This window comes from Dicentrarchus labrax, unplaced genomic scaffold (genome assembly GCF_905237075.1).
Source record: "Dicentrarchus labrax unplaced genomic scaffold, dlabrax2021, whole genome shotgun sequence".
Lineage (NCBI taxonomy): Eukaryota > Metazoa > Chordata > Actinopteri > Moronidae > Dicentrarchus > Dicentrarchus labrax.
In genome coordinates, this window is record NW_026136721.1 from 2,133,731 (window position 1) to 2,153,929 (window position 20,199).

At 39.0% G+C, this 20,199-nt stretch overlaps 1 protein-coding gene and 1 long non-coding RNA gene across 2 annotated transcripts in view; one reads left to right on the forward strand and one right to left on the reverse strand.

Annotated features, from left to right (window-relative positions):
* The window catches only part of LOC127354512 (uncharacterized), a 32,656-nt gene extending 19,321 nt beyond the window's left edge, over nt 1-13,335 (forward strand). The window contains exon 3 of the long non-coding RNA XR_007881568.1: nt 13,263-13,335. This is a non-coding gene — a long non-coding RNA (uncharacterized LOC127354512). The remainder of the gene's footprint in view (nt 1-13,262) is intronic.
* The window catches only part of LOC127354506 (sialoadhesin-like), a 140,136-nt gene that overhangs the window by 79,754 nt on the left and 40,183 nt on the right, over nt 1-20,199 (reverse strand). Inside the window, exons 9-16 of the mRNA XM_051384443.1 lie at nt 16,134-16,283; nt 14,972-15,082; nt 14,366-14,626; nt 13,871-14,131; nt 13,263-13,335; nt 2,316-2,503; nt 1,651-1,920; nt 387-647 (exon numbers count right to left, since the gene is read on the reverse strand). Of these exons, the coding sequence (XP_051240403.1) occupies nt 387-647; nt 1,651-1,920; nt 2,316-2,503; nt 13,263-13,335; nt 13,871-14,131; nt 14,366-14,626; nt 14,972-15,082; nt 16,134-16,283 (1,575 nt within the window). The remainder of the gene's footprint in view (nt 1-386; nt 648-1,650; nt 1,921-2,315; nt 2,504-13,262; nt 13,336-13,870; nt 14,132-14,365; nt 14,627-14,971; nt 15,083-16,133; nt 16,284-20,199) is intronic.

The following is a 20,199-nucleotide window of genomic DNA, read 5'->3' on the forward strand; positions in this document are numbered from 1 at the left end:
AAGAGAGATCCATGTCAGTAACATCAGATAATAATGTATGTATTAAATGTCTTGGCTATGTCACATGTTTCATTTTGGATGGAGGGCATGTATTTTGTCCTTAGCCTTTTCTAGAGATACCATTTTCTGTCTGTCAACAACTAAAGACATCAGTTAACACAGTCAGCACTTTGGTCAACTCAGGTTGTTTTAAATGTGCTATATGAATAAACTTGATTTGATTATTTGATTTGAACAGTAAATTCACATTACTTGTTTGGAGATTGTCAATAACTATTCTGTGCATAAAACATTAAGATGTGATCCAGGTACACTGTTGCTACATGTCATATGCCCCTTACTGCTGGGCCACCAGGACAGCAGATTTGATCTTGTGTTGCACTTACACTGGACATCTACTGATAGAGGCGATGACATGATCTGTCCATATTGATTCTCAGAGCTGCAGTGGTAGATCCCTCTGTCCTCAGAGCTGATGGAGGTGAAATTATGAATACCTTCTGTTCCTTGAAACAGTGTTTGGTTCTCTTTGTACCAGGTATAATTAGCTCCTGGGTTAGCATCACTGCTACAGGTCAGATTCACTGAACTTCCCTCCACTATCTCACCAGAGGGTCTCACTGACACAGAGGGAACCCTCGGAGGATCTGCAAAAAATAAAAAGATGAAGATAGCTCTCTTTAGTGCTACATGTTGTGAAGAATATGACATGTTTCAGGTGGTGTTACTGGCAGCAGGCAGAGCTGAAGAAAGCATTAACAAAATTATTCCATGGTTTTACAGCTTAAAACTATTCTGAAATATATCATAATATATTAAATTGAGTATGTGTGTGTGTGTGTGTGTGTGTGTGTGTGTGTGTGTGTGTGTGTATTGGGTTATTTGAGCTATAAACCATCAACTCTGAAAAGGAGACTAATGTTCCCTTTACATTTTTAAGGACAACAGAATGAAATAATGTCAGACAAATAAGGTTGAAGTGTGTTGTAAACACTGAAGTGATGGTCCTGATTGACTATTGATCAGCAGAGTTAGGTCGATATAGTTACTGATATGTTCCAGGTCAAAGTTGCTAATCAGAAAAATAACATCACAATATGTTTCCTTTTCTGCTGTGAAAGCTTCCTCTACATTGGTGTTCTCCAGTGAATTTATGGTACCAACTGATGATGTTGGTTCAGTAAATGTAACTGTGTGTGGAACAAAAAGCTCCTACAATCCTTAAAATGTTGCAACACAATGAAATCCAGACAGCAATTTTGTTTACTTGAAAATGTGTTTGGAAAAACTAAGTACTATATGAAGATCATGTCAGACAGGGTTGATAACAGGACAGAAGTCTTTGGACACATTGGAGTTGGATGGATATTTATGTGTGGGAGCATCTGAAACTTTACTGATGGTTTTCGGGAATTGCTGATGGTTTGAATCCCCTGAACATCCGTACAGATCTGGGAGCCAATTGTAAATAAAACTGCCTTTTCATCATCTACTGTAGCTGCTCAGTGAACTACAGCAGCAGACTGTGAATGTGAAACAGACAGAGCTGAAGAAAGTGCATGATCAGCAAAACATCTGACTGAGTAATAAAGCTTTAAACAGTTGTCATTAGTTACAAGATGCTTTTTAAATCAGCTGCATTTTACTCACATTTCACATTAATAGAGGTGTAGTTAGATGTCATAATCCCCAGTTTGTTCTCAGCTGTACAGTTATACTCTCCAGAGTCAGAGGACTGGATGGACCTGAAGACAAGCTGTGGTTCTTTACTGGGAGGTTGAAGGTATTGATTTCCATTCCTCTTGTACCAGGTATAATTAGCTGCTGGGTTAGCATCACTGCTACAGGTCAGAGTCACTGAACTGCCCTCCACTATCTCACCAGAGGGACTCACTGACACAGAGGGAAGCTTTGGAACATCTGGAGGAGATTTAGAGAGATCCATGTCAGTAACATCAGATAATAATGTATGTATTAAATGTCTTGGCTATGTCACATGTTTCATTTTGGATGGAGGGCATGTATTTTGTCCTTAGCCTTTTCTAGAGATACCATTTTCTGTCTGTCAACAACTAAAGACATCAGTTAACACAGTCAGCACTTTGGTCAACTCAGGTTGTTTTTAATGTGCTATATGAATAAACTTGATTTGATTATTTGATTTGAACAATAAATTCACATTACTTGTTTGGAGATTGTCAATAATTCTGTGCATAAAACATTAAGATGTGATCCAGGTACACTGTTGCTACATGTCATATGCCCCTTACTGCTGGGCCACCAGGACAGCAGATTTGATCTTGTGTTGCACTTACACTGGACATCTACTGATAGAGGCGATGACATGATCTGTCCATATTGATTCTCAGAGCTGCAGTGGTAGATCCCTCTGTCCTCAGAGCTGATGGAGGTGAAATTATGAATACCTTCTGGTCCTTGAAACAGTGTTTGGTTCTCTTTGTACCAGGTATAATTAGCTGCTGGGTTAGCATCACTGCTACAGGTCAGATTCACTGAACTTCCCTCCACTATCTCACCAGAGGGTCTCACTGACACAGAGGGAACCCTCGGAGGATCTGCAAAAAATAAAAAGATGAAGATAGCTCTCTTTAGTGCTACATGTTGTGAAGAATATGACATGTTTCAGGTGGTGTTACTGGCAGCAGGCAGAGCTGAAGAAAGCATTAACAAAATTATTCCATGGTTTTACAGCTTAAAACTATTCTGAAATATATCATAATATATTAAATTGAGTATGTGTGCGTGTGTGTGTGTGTGTGTGTGTGTGTGTGTGTGTGTGTGGTGTGTGATTGGGTTATTTGAGCTATAAACCATCAACTCTAAAAGGAGACTAATGTTCCCTTTTACATTTTTAAGGACAACAGAATGAAATAATGTCAGACAAATAAGGTTGAAGTGTGTTGTAAACACTGAAGTGATGGTCCTGATTGACTATTGATCAGCAGAGTTAGGTCGATATAGTTACTGATATGTTCCAGGTCAAAGTTGCTAATCAGAAAAATAACATCACAATATGTTTCCTTTTCTGCAGTCAAAGCTTCCTCTACATTGGTGTTCTCCAGTGAATTTATGGTACCAACTGATGATGTTGGTTCAGTAAATGTAACTGTGTGTGGAACAAAAAGCTCCTACAATCCTTAAAATGTTGCAACACAATGAAATCCAGACAGCAATTTTGTTTACTTGAAAATGTGTTTGGAAAAACTAAATACTATATGAAGATCATGTCAGACAGGGTTGATAACAGGACAGAAGTCTTTGGCCACATGTTGGATGGATATTTATGTGTGGGAGCATCTGAAACTTTACTGATGGTTTTCGGAATTGCTGATGGTTTGAATCCCCTGAACATCCGTACAGATCTGGGAGCCAATTGTAAATAAAACTGCCTTTTCATCATCTACTGTAGCTGCTCAGTGAACTACAGCAGCAGACTGTGAATGTGAAACAGACAGAGCTGAAGAAAGTGCATGATCAGCAAAACATCTGACTGAGTAATAAAGCTTCAAACAGTTGTCATTAGTTACAAGATGCTTTTTAAATCAGCTGCATTTTACTCACATTTCACATTAATAGAGGTGTAGTTAGATGTTCTCCCCAGCTCGTTCTCAGCTGTACAGTAATACTCTCCAGAGTCAGAGGGCTGGATGGACCTGAAGACAAGCTGTGGTTCTTTACTGGGAGGTTGAAGGTATTGATTTCCATTCCTCTTGTACCAGGTATAATTAGCTGCTGGGTTAGCATCACTGCTACAGGTCAGAGTCACTGAACTGTTCTCCACTATCTCACCAGAGGGACTCACTGACACAGAGGGAACCCTCGGAGCATCTGTAAAAGATATTAACATGAGTTACTTAAACATTAGAAAATTGTTATCACAAACAAAATTTTTGTTTTTAAAATAAAAAGTGTATAAAGACTTTTCCTGACACAGAGGAGTAAACTCACACACTGTGGGAGAGGGGTGATTTTGATGTCCCATCAAGGCACAAGAGATAATGTCTGTGTGAGAAAACCAGGCTTTATAAGAAGATGTCCTTGGCCATGTGATTTTCATTCCATTGTTGAACCAGATGTAGGAAAAACGACCATCTGGACTGCAGCTGCTGTGACACTTCAGCTCTGCCTCAGTATAATACTGATGGACTTTTATTCTGGTCACCTGAACCTGCAGAGCTGGATATAAGAACAAGAATCAATATTATTATCACTGGTTCTAAAAGAAATGTCTGATAGATGTACATACACATCAACACAACAGTTACAATTCCTACAAGTAGCAGCGAGCATTAGTAACTACACAACAGTAATTACACAAACTCATGATGATGGATCATTATCAACATGTTGTTTGTAACCCGGTGTAAAACTACAGAGTTAAAACAAGTTAATTTATAATACAAATAATTATTTCAGTTAATTAATTAAATAATTCAGTAATGCAAATAAACTGAAAGTAATTTAGGTTAAAAGCAGTGAAAGATGAAACGATAACCGAGAGATTAACATAAATTCACAAATAATAAGTGGAGTGTGGATAGTTAATTAAGTAGTTACATTAAACTGTTCTATATAGTAGCTGAAGGAAAGTGTGTGGTAAACCAAACTTGAATATTCAGATTTGTGTAATTGGTTCATGCTGTTTCATTTGATTGGTTGATGTATATGTCACTTGGTGTTTCCTGTTTGTAATTGGCCGTAGGTAACATAAGAAGTAGCTGAGGACAGTAACGTGCATTTCTTGCCTAATCACAGTGGATTAGGGCGCTTGAGTTTTGCAAGAGTGACTGTGCTAACTAAGCTAAAGCAAGGGAGCTGCTAGCCAAGAGGACGCCATTGCTGAACGGGAAGGACTGTTTCGCGCTTCCTGATGAGGGCCTTGCTTCTGCTGCAGTTTGCTTTCATCTCCATCTCTTCATGAACTGTTTCTCCAGGAATTATTCCAGACCGTGAGTTGGATTTTCTGTTTGACTGTTAATTGCCACTGAGGATAAAGATTTGCCTGCCGCACCGAGCAACACACAGGCTGCAACTTTTACTGTTTTGTGTGCGTGTGAGTGTGAGTATGTGTGTGTGTGGGCCCACTGTTTTGTTTAGAGTAGCATATTTGATCTGAGTCTGATAAGTATAGAGAAATCATATTAAAGTAGTAAGAACCTCAGATAATTTAAGTTTTGAATAGTAGTGATTTTCTACAGTGTTTTGCCAATTTTGGTAAAGGGTACATTTGCTTACAATTTAGTATTTCAACTATAATATTTTTATTTTAAAGAAGTCTAATTTGAGTAATTGTGTTATCTCATTTTTGTTTATTTGTTAACTAACAAAGTAAATATTATTTGTGTTACACTGCAAACCACTGGTTAGTAAACTATTATTATTTTATTTATTTGAAAGAGTTGTCTGGGGTCAGTTATTTAAAATAGTGTAGAGTACGTGTGAATTGAGCCACTGCTTAGTCGAACAGTGTTGTTGGTTATTCATAAAGTATTTGGCTTTTAAAAGTTTCACACAAAAAAGGTAAACCTTTGTGGTAGCTACCTTAATAAATCGAACCCAAACACCCCAACATTTAAGTCCAAGGTGAGTTCCTTTAACTGAGGCATTTACTGAGTGTTGGGGTGCTACATGTTGTTAAATATACTATGTTGGTGTATTTCCATCAGTTTGTGTTCATCAGTACCTGTGACAGTCAGAGTTGTACCAGGTAAAATACTGTTCCATTCAAAGCTTCCTGCTGTGAATTTGAAGCGATACTCAGCTGAATCGCTCTCTCTCAGGTCAGTGATTCTCAGAGTGGAGTGTCCTCTCCACGTTTCAAGGACCTGAACACGACCTGCATACTGGGAGTCTTCACTGAGGTCCTCAGGCCGTGAGGGACTCTGCCACTGATGACTACGTTCAGGACTGAACCAGAATTTAGATTCAACATTAAATGTATAACTGTTGTAGGTTAAAGAAATGTCCACTGATGAGCCTTTGGAAGCACAGATGCTTCTGTCAGTGTAAGTCACTCTGTTGCAGGATTGATCACGGACACCTGAAAGATAAAATAATTGTTTGTTTGATTTTTAAACCAGAGTTGACAATGAAGAGTCACAATGTAGGACTCATTGTTAAAATACATGTAGTTATAAGGCTCCATCAGATGCCGTTGTGTTAGTGGAAGACTGTGTAGTAAACTCACACACTGAAGGAGAGGGGAAATCCTCATGTCCTTTAACAGCACAGGAATAACTGTCTGGAGAATAAAAGTAGCCTGAATAAAATGATGTAGATGTCTCTTCGTGAATTTTCTGTCCATTTTTGTACCAAACGTAGGAAGAATAATAAGGTAGATCACAAATACTATGACACTTCAGCTCTCTCCAGTTATATGAATATGAAGATCTGATCTGCACCTGGAGATCTGGATCTGTGAAAAAGGGACATGAATGTTATTTTAGACAAAACTATCAACATACACACAGACAAATACACACAACACATATATTATTGTTTTCTAGATGTTGAACATTTGGAAATAATTAACAAATGGCTGAAAATGTTACCTGTGACAGACAAAGTGACTCCAGGTGAACCAGAATATTCCCCACGTGTCTGGTTTGTTGTGAATCTGAACTTGTACTCAGCTGAGTCGCTCTCTCTCAGGTCTGTGATTCTCAGAGTGCAGTTGTTGTTATCACTGATATACTGCACACGACCTGAATACTCTGGGTCTGTTCTCAGATCCACCAATTCATTTCCATTCATTTTAGTAAACCAGAAACTTTCCTCAACTTCAGTATAACTGTCATTTTCCCAGGATGGGTATCTGTAGTTGCAGCGTATGTCCACTGTTGATCCTTTTAAGGCACAGATCTCAGTAAAGTTGTAAGTCACTCCCCATTCTTCCTGACCCTGTACCACTGTAACACAGGCACAGGCACCCTTTGTCAGTAACTTATGGGACTCTTTGTGCAAATGTGAGTTACTGTGACTAATATTAACATGTGTCTTTCTGTCCTAACAGAGCAGAGACCACTGCTGCTTTGGTATAAACTGAATTTTATTTCATTTTAATACTTGTTTGACTTATTAAGTTTTTAAGGGTTTTATTATTTTATTTAAACTATTGCCTGTTTTATATAGGTATAATAGTTAGATAGTTTTAGTTTTTTAATTTATAACAACACAGAGCACATCAGGGCACACAATCAAAATTAACAATCAGTTTATAAGACGAAACAGATCATAAGACCAATATGATTTGGGGTAAAAGAAACCTGGAATAGCTTCATCCTCAATTATTTGACTAATTATTGTTAAAAAAAAAATTTACTAATCAGACATTTATCTAATTAGAACTGAAGTGGAATATATAGTTTTAGCACTTATGGAGGGAAGCCTGCGAACTACTTCAAGCAGCTGCGCTGCTATAAGCACATGACATGCCTCACTCCATAATCACGAACCAAGCGCACCCTTCCAATCTGGTGGTCTATTTAAACCACACAATTTCCCAGCTCTCCCTCTGCTCTGTCAATGCTGCTGTTGCCCTGCATCAGTATTGCTGCCTGCTGCTCTGTAAGCCCCACCACCACCCCAGCATCCACCTGTAGGCTCCGGCTAGGGTTTAAGGTATTTGCTCATCACTCCCCAATATCTCTATATAAACATATCTGGGGGGAATGATGAGGTCGGAGTCTAGACGCCAAAATCTAAATATGCTATACTGCTGTGATAAACATTTCAAACGCGAGTTGGCTGACTGAAATTACCAGAGTAAACACATACATGGAGAAATATTTGCTCAGTTTTACACAGTCAGTGCAAAGGAAGAGTGGAAGATGTACATGCTTTCTACAGATGAACTGTAGGCAGTACATCATCCAGTCTGAAGGTGCAGTGAAGTGAACATAAATCTATTTGCAGAAGCTATGATAAAAGTCAAAAACTGTAGTGAACACAAAACATGGAAATATCACACTGAGGTCGGTATAAAAAGAAGTAGCAGGGTGTGTCGCAGATGTGTGAACAACGAAGAGAAGAAACAGAGCAATAGTTTTGCACAGAGTGAGGAGGGAACAGATACTCAAATACCCAAAATACTCTGAGTTTAACATACATAAAAGTGCTCAGCACACAGCTACTTTATGCAAAAGAAGAGAACAAAAGACATTGGCAAAAGAAATAGAAGATTGTTCTAATATCTATTACAACAGACAAATTAATGTCTGGAGAGTTTAAACGATTGTTCACAAAAAGTCTTTCACACAACTTTGATCCACTTCTTTCCACATTTTCCCAGATCCCCCTCTTTTAATGCAGTGAATGTAACTGTAGATATACAGTACCTGACACAGAGAGAAGGAAGACAACAAATCCACTCGCTGCTGCACTTAAACTCATAGCTGCTCCTCTCATCTCTCTGTGAGGCTTCAGAGACAATAAAACATGTCAGCAGGTAAAATAATAATGTACAAAGGAGGTAAACAGGATCAGTCACATCAATAAACAGTTCTACTTACACTGAAGAAGGACGTCGTCTTTAAACATGTCTTTCCTCTGTGATCTGGAAGCAGAAGACGGATGTCAGGCTGTTAAAAGACTAGCTTTACTTCCTCTTTTTATTAACATACATGATAAGGCAAATGCCAGTAAACACCCACATCACAATTACGATGTCATGTTTTGCAAGCAACCAACTTTATATGAGTAAGAAACTAGGGCTATGACCCGTTGGTACCAAACCTGTTTCATTGCCAACATCCCACTGACATAAAGTCTGCCTCAGTACGGGATGCAAAAAGTGACTGATTACAGTGTTTATTTTAAAAATTGAGAAATATATAAAAACTTCAACTGCACTGACAGACCCATATATGTATATGTGTTTTTTTTACGAGGACACTGGTGAGCAAAGCATCTGAGAAACAGTGTGATTCTGTCGACTGTGTACAAAGCAGCTGTCAAACTCTACATCAACAAATCTACAGACTCACTTGCTAACATTAGCCTGCCATTGAAGTGAGGCAGTGGAGCGAAGGGACCAAGATGAGCGGAGCATACATATATTTTACTTTGTGTTTATAGATAATTTATTTGAATTCATTCAAACAAATTGTGTCATTAAAAATTTGTTCAAACGTGATTTTTGGAAAAAGTGACAGCCCTACTGCCCTCTGGTGGCTGACTACAGTATACGTCATAATGCTCATTGCCTTCATGTTAGCAGATGGGACAACATGACATTAGTTCTTATCAAACTGATGTATTTTCAAGTGTTAATTTTTCTGACACCTTTAGTTTTGATTAGTTATTTAAAGCAATCAACAGTTGAGCCCTGCTCAAGACTGAGTCTGATACCGCGGTGCCAACGCAGATCAATACTCTGGCTCCAACTGGCAAAAGATGGGATTTTTGTACAGTGGGAGTGGAAACGCGACATCCATTTTTTATGTCAATAGTCCTGATAGACACTCAACGGCCTCATAAAGCCACAAGCTGAAGACAGAGCTTTGAACCCTCAGCTACACTGTCAATTAGGTGAAAAGCTCCAAGAAAAGCTGTATGTTTCCTCCTTAAAGTCTGTTAATGAACCTTTGAGTTGAGATTATTTTGTCACGTTACAGTAAGAGTACAGTTAAGTTGAAATTAGTGGCAGAGCAGAAAGAACTCAACTGCAAATTGCTGCGTCCTTCCTTCCTCTGGAGTTTGTATTCCTGAGTTTGAACTCCCAACGTACACAAGTCTGAGATTGGCATATTGTACTGACAAAGTACTAGAGTCGTCTTTCCCCAGCAGTTTGTGATTCTGCTGTTCAGTTTCATCTAAGAAGAGATTGTTTTTATACCACAAGATCACTACAGTAAAAACATTAGTGCTAAATATGTAATGATACAGAAAACAGAGCTTCAGACTTGTAAAGAGGCCATTTTGACATTTATTAGACAGAGAAGGAGGACAATACAAAAACACCCACTGCTGCTGTTCAACGCTCTTCTCATCTCTTTTCTTCAATGACAATAAAACAAATAAGAAAATGTTAATTAATCGATTAATGTACACAAGATATATTAGTCTCTTCTACTTCTACAATCGGAAAGAAACTGTCTTGAACTATAACGTCCTCTGTAGTCGGGAGGTTTAAGCAGGACACAGAAAGCAGGCAGTTAAAATACACCAGGTTTCCTTCCTCTTCACATTATTACTATGCATTGTGAATACAGTAAATGACCAAGAAAAGAACTTATTCTGTTATTTTGCAGACTATATATCAACTTCATAATGTAATCTATATGAGACAGAATGGGAGAGAGTTTTGTGGTGTTCCTTTCTGTAAATGCAGGTATAATTCAGTATCTATTCAGTATCTAGTAAAGAATATTCTGTCAATCCTTGCAGCAAGGACTGTACTCTTCAGTGCCTGACGTGACGTCTCAGAGTTGTTGCTGGGCGGGGTGTGAGGACTTGTGTGAACTTGAAGAGCGAGGCCCTACTCACTGACATTCATGTGCATGAATTATGGTCACACAGACATAGCTATTCTAGTTCAACTGCACGTCTTATCTCAGAGCAAAATACATTTATAACAAGTAACGAAAGAATTCCAATACACTGAAGCCACCCCAATGATTGCATGTTTCAATGCCTGTCATAGCATCAAATATGTTCTTATCAACGTAAGAAACAACCTTTGACTTACAGTTTATGCTGGTGGTAGGTAAATTTTTGACACTGTTGATCACTCTTTCCTTTTGGATTGCCTTGAAAAGTGGGTCAGCATCAGGGACACTGCCCTAAAATGGTTTAAATCCTATTTACACAACACATCTGTTACATTGACCATGTTATATTAACGTGTAAGCATTTGCTTACGCTAATGTAAAAGTTCAGGGATCATCAAAGTCAAGTTATCCTGTGCGGGATATGAATGTCTATACCAAACTTTATGACCATCCATCCTATAGTTGAGACATTTCCGATTCCAACGACACATGGAGAGTGAGGAAAGTGAGGGAATAGCCTAAATCAAAAGACTATAGATTCCTGTTGTATTTATGTTTTGATGACTGTACTGTACAGTGCAGCTGGATCCTCCACAGTTTGTGGAACTCTAGACCTGAAAGGAAAGAAAAGATTGGAAATTGGAGGAAATTGTGGAAATGTTTTAGTGAGGATAATGTTCCCGTAAGAAGAGCTCACCGGGGGTCAGTAATGGCGCGGTTAAATTTGACAGCAGCGTACTCAACGACCTCTTCTTCTTCCTCTTTGTGTCTGCGGGGTCCAGCTGGTCTGATGTTGGCATACACAGGATCTGCCTGGTTGTTGGAGAAGTGGACGCTGGCATAGTGAAGGTCATCCTGCTCCTCCGACTGATTGAATGGATACTGAGAAGGAAGAGGAAAAGTAGAAGTCGACCAATACAGGCCGATATAAATAAATCTTATAATAAATATGGATAACTGAAAAACTCACTCAAAGTAAGATAATAAATAAAGATAATAATGAATAATAATTTACTAAACTTAGATTTATTATTGTTTTTAGCAATTATTTCCCAACAAAATTAGTAATTCCAGTTGAGAAGCTTGATCTTATAATGGGATGCAAAACAGTAATGTATAGTAGCGGTGTGACTGGGAGCCATGGTGCCAGTCAGACTGCATGTCTGACATAGATAATATTTTAGTTACGTATCTTTTTTTTTTTGTCCCTCCATTTCTGATTGATTTGCCTTCAAGAATGAGGGTTTTACGTAGTATGAGCCTGTGTGAGGGCAGATGCCACGGCAGACTGGCGATACAGACACATAAGAGTGGCAAGCTGCAGATCATAGCAAGGAGAAACTTTTCATTTAGACCATGTCTGAAAATTAATGACAAGCTTAAGTCTCGGTGTGGTTGTGGCTCAGGAGGTAGAGGGGGAGTAAGTGGTTCAATCCCCACCTTCTCTGATCCACATTACACTGAAACCCAAATTGATTCTAATGGTGTAGCTAGCACACTGTAGCTCACTGACGTCATTGCGTGAGTGTGTGTGTGTACAAGTGAATGAGTGGCAAAAACCACTCATTCACTCTTAAAGCACTTTGGATAAAAGTCCTATTATGTAGCCATTTGAAGTATTTTGGATTAGTTTTGTTTGCATAAATTAACTTGAACCAACACCAAGGTCACAGTTCCCGGTTGGATCGGAGCGGCCTCAACCAGCCAGCATAGTGAGCAACACTGGGGCTACCCAGTTGGGCAACAGGCCTGCTGTGGCAATTAAACAAGTATCACAGCAATATTTTAGAGTAAAATGGTAAACTCTGGTGGACACCCTGTTTAATTACATTCAAGACAACAGGAGGAAAAAGAGAGTTCATATAAGCAAGAACTAGACTAACTTCTGGAGGGTGGCATAAGAGTGACATTCAGTCCTTCTCAGTGAGGAGAGTTTTAAAGTTGCAGAGAAATTTGTTTAATCTTTAACCCACCTGTTCCCTGCTGTCTGGTCTATCTCCAGGATCAAATGATTTCTTGGATGCTCTCTTTTTTCTGGTTGGGAGAATTAATTCAAAACAAAGGAATTACAAAACTGACGACAAATAAGACAGATTTTCAGGTATTTCACGTACAATGCTTTAGTAAAACGTATTTACTCACTTAATCAGTACAAAGATAGTGAGCCATATGATACCGAGGAAAATAGCAGGAGTTGGTCCAATGACGGCTAATTTCCATAATCCTGGGAAAACTGTAATAAAACAGCAGACTTAATTCAAGGGGGTTTTAAATATTTGGCCCCATAGGTTGATATAACAAAATAATTTTATTTGCACATGCAATTATGCCCCCCTAACAAATAAAACTGAAGCAGACATTGTAAAGTCAGTAGTCATAGAGTTTTTATTTTTCAATTTCTAATGTCAGTAGTTACTGTATGGTGCTGGACCGTGGCATTGGCCAGCCGGTCCCTCGCAGCCTCAGACAGCACAGAGCTGTCTGGCAGACTTGGCTGATCTGATACTTTCAGTACTGAGGGAGGATAGTGATCTGATTTGTACAAGTTAAATGAAAAATATACCTGTTAAAATATTCAGATGTAAGGTGGAGTTATGGCGTCCTCTTCTGTTCTGGGCTTCACAGTAATAATTCCCACTGTGTTCAGGTCTGAAGTCAGTGATGGTGAAGATCTGTCCTGATGCTTTTGGTGAGTCTTCATCCTCCTTGTACCAGGTATAAGTAGCTGCTGGGTTAGCATCACTGCTACAGGTCAGATTCACTGAACTGCCCTCCACTATCTCACCAGAGGGACTCACTGACACAGAGGGAACCCTTGGACCATCTGGAGGACGATATAAAGAGATATTTCATTTATATTAGCAGGCATGATGTTGACCAGGGATCTTAAACTGCCGGCCCTCCATCCCCCTCCTTCTTGCTCGCAAATTATTATATGATTAAATTATTATATTATAGTATACTATTATTTTTCCTTCATTTACAATTAAAATAAAAACACAATTCTATTTTTAAAAAGTTCAATAAGTCTTTTGGCGCACAATAATGGCAAAGGTGCTTGCAACGGCAGACAAAGGTCTGATAAGAAGAGAGCAGGTTTCCATTTGTTGTTTGGCTGTGAACAACAAAAATGATGATTTAAAACTACAGTTTGCATTTTTTTTGTAAAGTGTGATGTTAGTCATAGAAATATTTTCAGAATATTGCACTTTCTTGTTGTACTTGAATGTTGAAGTGGCCCTCCTGTGAGATGACAATATCAGCAGTGGCTTCAAGCCAATTTGAGTTTGAGTCCCCTGACATAGATAGACTTTCGTATCAGTAAGATTTTCAGTGAAACTGATAATCATATGACGTACATTGGACATCTATAAGCTGAAGTGAAGAGTTGATCTGTCCATATTGATTCTCAGACTTGCAGTGGTAAATCCCTCTGTCCTCAGAGCTGATGGAGATGAAACGATAAATGTGCTCTGGTCCTTGAAACAGTGTTTGGTTCTCCTTGTACCAGGTATAAGTAGCTGCTGGGTTAGCATCACTGCTACAGGTCAGAGTCACTGAACTGCCCTCCACTATCTCACCAGAGGGACTCACTGACACAGAGGGAAGCTTTGGACCATCTGGAGGACGATATAAAGAGATATTTCATTTATATTAGCAGGCATGATGTTGACCAGGGATCTCAAACTGCTGGCCCTCCATCCTCCTCCTTCTGGCCCGCAAATTATTATATAATTAAATTATTATATTACAGTATAATATTTTTTTTCCTTAATTTACATTTGAGACCCCTGACATAGATAGACTTTCGTATCAGTAAGATTTTCAGTGAAACTGGTAATCATATGACGTACATTGGACATCTATAAGCTGAAGTGAAGAGTTGATCTGTCCATATTGATTCTCAGACTTGCAGTGGTAGATCCCTCTGTCCTCAGAGCTGATGGAGATGAAACGATAAATGTGCTCTGGTCCTTGAAACAGTGTTTGGTTCTCCTTGTACCAGGTATAATTAGCTGCTGGGTTAGCATCACTGCTACAGGTCAGAGTCACTGAACTGCCCTCCACTATCTCACCAGAGGGACTCACTGACACAGAGGGAACCCTCGGAGCATCTGGAGTACAATATATACAGAGAGAGGGTTATTTCTATTTCATAGGAAAACATGGTAATGAACTGTCAGGAGTGGCATCAAAGGGGGAGGGGAAAAAACATTCAATCAATTTATCTAATGCAGAAATTATTTTTGAGTTGTGTGCTATAGCGCCACCCAATGTCATGTAGCTGTGCTAGAAGTTTAGGAAGGCAAACATTGTCTTGTAAATCATCCAAAGCATTCAGTGAATAGTTTTGCTTGTTTTAAACTTAACAGTAAGAATAAAAAGGGATGTTGCTTGGATAATAATAGCATGCATGGTTTGAAAAGACTTCTGTGAATATATGTATAAATTCAACTTACACTGAACATTTATGAACAGATATGAAGAGTTTATATGTCCATATTGATTCTCAGACTTGCAGTAGTAGATCCCGCTGTTATTGGACTTAATGGAGGTAAAATGATAACTTCCTTCTGGTCCCTGAAGCAGCTTTTGGTTATCCCCGAACCAGGTATAAGTAGCTGCTGGGTTAGCATCACTGCTACAGGTCAGAGTCACTGAACTGCCCTCCACTATCTCACCAGAGGGACTCACTGACACAGAGGAGGTCTTTGGACCATCTGGAAGACAACATGTAAAGAGAGACAATCGATATGTATTTGCAGGGTTATTTTCATACATAGGAAAACTAGGCAATGGACTGCCTTGTGTCCTAATTACTTCTAAAGGACCAGTGTGTAGGATTTAGTAGTATCTAGCAGTGAAGTTGCAGATAACCAACTGAATATCGTTCACCTCCTAAGTCATTAGGAGAAACTACAGTGGCAGTGAAACTCACAAAAGGCCCTATCTAAAGCCAGTGTTTGGTTTGTCCATTCAACATGGCCCCCACTGTGTTTTAGAGGACCTGCTGCCTCTGTAGATAAATACAGCTCATTCTAAGGTGAGAAAAACACAATGGTTCTTATTTCCAGGTGATTATACACTAATGAAAACATACCTATGAATATTAGATTCCATTTCTGCTAATAATTACACACTTGACCTTTAAGTGGTGCGTTAAGCAGCACTCACTGGGTTTGCTAGAAGTTTTGGTAAGTCAAATATTGTTTTGTAAATCACCCTGTGAATATTTTGGCATGTTTTAAACTCACCAATAAGGACAGGAAGGATATTTCTTGGAAAAATACTTGACCCGACTAAATATACTTTATATGTATTCTGTTACTGTAATAAAGAAAATATGTTTGATGAACACTATTGGCATGGATCTGGTGGAGATATGTTCACAAGAAGAGATCGAGTGGTCTTGAGGTGACCCTAACCCAAAGCATTTTAGAGCATATGTTTTTAAACAATATGTGTGGAGACATATTCCATTAATATTAGCATGCATGATTTGAAAGGACTTACACTGAACATCTATTAATAGAGGTGATGAGGTGATCCGTCCATATTGGTTCTCAGACTTGCAGTAGTAGATCCCGTTGTTATTGGTGCTAATGGAGGTAAATTGATAACTTTCTGGTCCCTGAAGCAGCCTTTGGCTATCCCTGAACCAGGTATAAGTAGCTGCTGGGTTAGCATCACTGCTACAGGTCAGAGTCACTGAACTGCCCTCCACTATCTCACCAGAGGGACTCACTGACACAGAGGGAACCCTCGGAGCATCTGTATACATGAACATAGATTATCATCAATTGATACATTATGCATTGATGCATTACTATAGAGGCTCATATTGTTTTAAATACTTGCTGCACAGTGAACTATAGCTGCAGACTGTGAAATGGAAGCAGGTTAAAAGACTTAGACTTATCCTGTTAAAGTAAAGACTAACTAAACCCCCAAGCTCATGTGCACTAAACCCTACAGCCCAGTAGGGTGCAGGCTTCAGCCCAATCTGAGATAACCCTGACATGGAGCTACAGAAGACATTATACAAATGTCTTCACAGGTTGAGTAGTAGTAGTAGTACTTAAGTGTTCCTTTAATAAAGAGTAAAGAGTGTATAAGATTTCATCTCTCTACTGCTTATAATCTGTGTTTTACTCACATTTTACATCAATAAAGATTTGCTCAGAGTTCGTCCAACCCAGCTCGTTCTTAGCTGAACAGTAATACTCTCCAGAGTCAGAGGAGCAGATGGACATGAGGAAAAGTTGTGGTTCTTTACTGACATAACCATGGTCTGGAATTTCTTTTTTCTTGTACCAGGTATAAGTAGCTGCTGGGTTAGCATCACTGCTACAGGTCAGAGTCACTGAACTGCCCTCCACTATCTCACCAGAGGGACTCACTGACACAGAGGGAACCCTCGGAGCATCTGGAGGAGATATAAACATACATTAACTTTAAGATGAAAATGTTATTCTAAAAAATATTGTTAGTGGTTTGTATCCTAAGAAGAAAAATGTATCCAGGAGGAGTCCAGTATCATTGATTATCACAGATGTCCAGAGTACTGATCCTGGAGCTGTTCCAGGTGGCCACGGTGGTTTCATACAGTGGTGGGACAGACAAAAACTAGCCTTTGATCACATCATATTCTGCATTAGCTTTTCTCTCAATGTGTTTTTCCTGGATTATAAAAAAGAGAGCTAGGTTGTAACAGCTGCCAAGTGTCATGGAATCATTTTAGTTGTATGTCCTTTTTTTTATTCTTTAAACAAACTGGCTGCGGTCATAAAGATTCTCTGCCTTCCTTTTTTTCCTATGTGTGTGGAGCAGAAACCACAGATTCATAACATCAGAAGACACAGGGTACAGTACACTTGCTAAAATGCTCCACCAGATGGCATTATGTTAGTAAAGGAACTTGGAGTAAACTCACACACTGGACGAGAGCGGGAGTTCTCGTGTCCCTGTACAGCACATGCAAAGCTGTCTGCAGGATAAACAGAGACTGAATATGAAGATGTTCTTCTCTCCATCTTCTGTCCATTCTTGTACCAGACGTAGTGAAGACGATCAGGTAGACGACAACTGCTGTGACACTTGAGATCTGCCCAGTTATTAGACTCGTAGACCAATAATCTGCTCACCTGCACCTGGAGATCTGAATATGTGAATAAGGAACAGAAGTCTTCATTTTAGACTGAACTGTCAACATACACACACACACACACAGAGAGAGAGACACAAGTAACCTTCATAAGATGTTGAACACTTGGAATTAAATCAATCAATATTCAGATGAAAATGTTACCTGTGACAGACAAAGTGACTCCAGGTGAACCAGTATATTTTCCATCATGTTGGTTTGTTATGAATCTGAACTTGTACTCAGCTGAGTCGCTCTCTCTCAGGTCTGTGATTCTCAGAGTGCAGTCATTGTTACCACGGATATATTGCACACGACCTAAATACTCTGGGTCTGATCTTATATCCACATAGTCATTATTTCTTGCTCTCGTAAACCACATTTTTTCCTCAACTTCAGTATCATGGCCATTTATCCTGGATGGGTGTCTGTAGGTGCAGCTTATGTCCACTGTTGATCCTTTTAAGGCACAGATCTGAGTAGAGGTGTAAGTCACTCCCCAGCCATTCTGACCCTGTACCACTGTAACACAGAGCACATTAGGAGCACAATCATAATTAATAACTTCAGTTGATAAGACAAAGTTGATCATATAACCAATAGGATTTATTGCACTGGTTTTCAAACCATCCTACGTACAAATATGACTGGTGATACAAAAGCTCATAAGCTTCATAACCTCATCAGAGAACAGACTTGTTTTTCCTTCATTTTTGTAGAATTACATTTATAAAACAATTGTCATTAGTGTCAAACTATTTGCCACGGAGAGTCAACTGTTGCACGATTTAATCTCATTATAAAGACTTACAGAGGAGTTATCACCTGCCAAAGTCATTAGTGGGAATGAAAACCTGTTAGCTGTCTATGGCACAAGGTTGGACAACTGAAGCAGTGCAGGTGTTTTGGGGAAAGGTATCTTGACTTTAAATACCTCAAAATCTAATTGACTGCAATCACTGTCACAAACACATACTCATCTCTGTAACTACATGAATATTTATCACTGTTATATGGAAGCATTTGTTGTTTTTTTAAACAAGATGCCTACAGCATGTTCTCCATGCCCAGGGCCGGCTCTTAGCCCCTGTGAGCTTAACTTCAAATCCTGGTTCTAGCACTGATTCTCCAGTCCTGAAACAGCTTCCAGCAGGTCCATGCATGAGTCTTTGTCCCCTAGATTTCAACCCCACAATAATTCATCACATAATAAATACTGCATTGCAATGGTTAATATATCAAACTGCATCACTTTTCAGATCAAATCTAGAAATAAGGTGGTCTGAGAATGTAGAAATACAGTACCTGGTACAGTGAGGAGAAGGATGACAAATCCACTTGATGTTGCAGTAAAACTCATAGCTGCTCCTTTCATCTCTCTGTGTGACTTCACAGTCAGTGAAACAAGTCTGCAGAAGTAAATCAGTCATATCCAAAGCACGTCTACCTAATGTGAAAGGAAACTGTCTTGATCTTTCAGTCTGAAAGCAGTAGACAGAAGTTGTTAAAAATAAACCCAACTTCTTCCTCTTTACATGCATAATGAACAAAACACCAGAAGATGTAACTTAAAACAAGAAACTATGAACATCTTAATATAAATCTATAATCTACCAAAAAGACTATAAAAAGAAAGAGCTTTTTAAAGCGTGGTCACAATTTAGGGTCTGTCAGTGGTCAATTAAACCGGGACAGAGATGACACAAATGTGACAGACAGTTGGATGCATCACTTCACACCTCTCATGCAGTAAAAGCCTCCACACTGTGGGTTCAAATAAATGTTCTGATCAGTTTAAAAAAGAGTAAAGTAATGCAAACCCTGAAGTGTTTTTGGCATGGTGAGAGCAGGACTGCAGCTGTGGTTAGAAACCTTTAAGCTGTGGTCTCTCTTCCACTTCCACACTTACTTACAGACACTGTGGAGCAGCCTCAGCCTTACTTTTTTTTTACTGTGCAGTGTATCAATGCAGCTTTTAACTTTGTTTATCACTTGCAGTTGTACTTTCAATCATTGCAATTGACAGAGACTCTTTCATCACACACATGTTGGATATCACTTTAACTACTCCTTCTGAACTAAAAGTATTCATTAAGGCTAAAAATAGCTCCTAACTGGTTAAAAAGCAATAGTAACCTGCATGAATACAAATTCTATAGAGAACCATTACAAATGCAATGCCTGTTTTTCAGGTTTTGTTGACTGTGCTGTATAATGCAGCAATTAGGGAGCCAGGGGACACACTAATATGGGAACGTTTAACACTACAACAGTCAGCAAAACTGAACACCAACATACTGTATGTGGAAACAGCGACAGAAACTACACAGACAAGAACACTGAACAAATGTATGATGAGAAATTACAATTAGAGGAAGAGGGAGTGGGGTAGTGCATAGATGCGGCCAATAATCATTCATAACGCAGGACAGTGAGGATACAGCCATTTCATACAGGAGAGGAATGCATACATGGAGGGACCAACCTGCAGTTGTATTCTATATTTAGGTAATGAAAGAAAGCGTACTGTTAATACAGAGAACA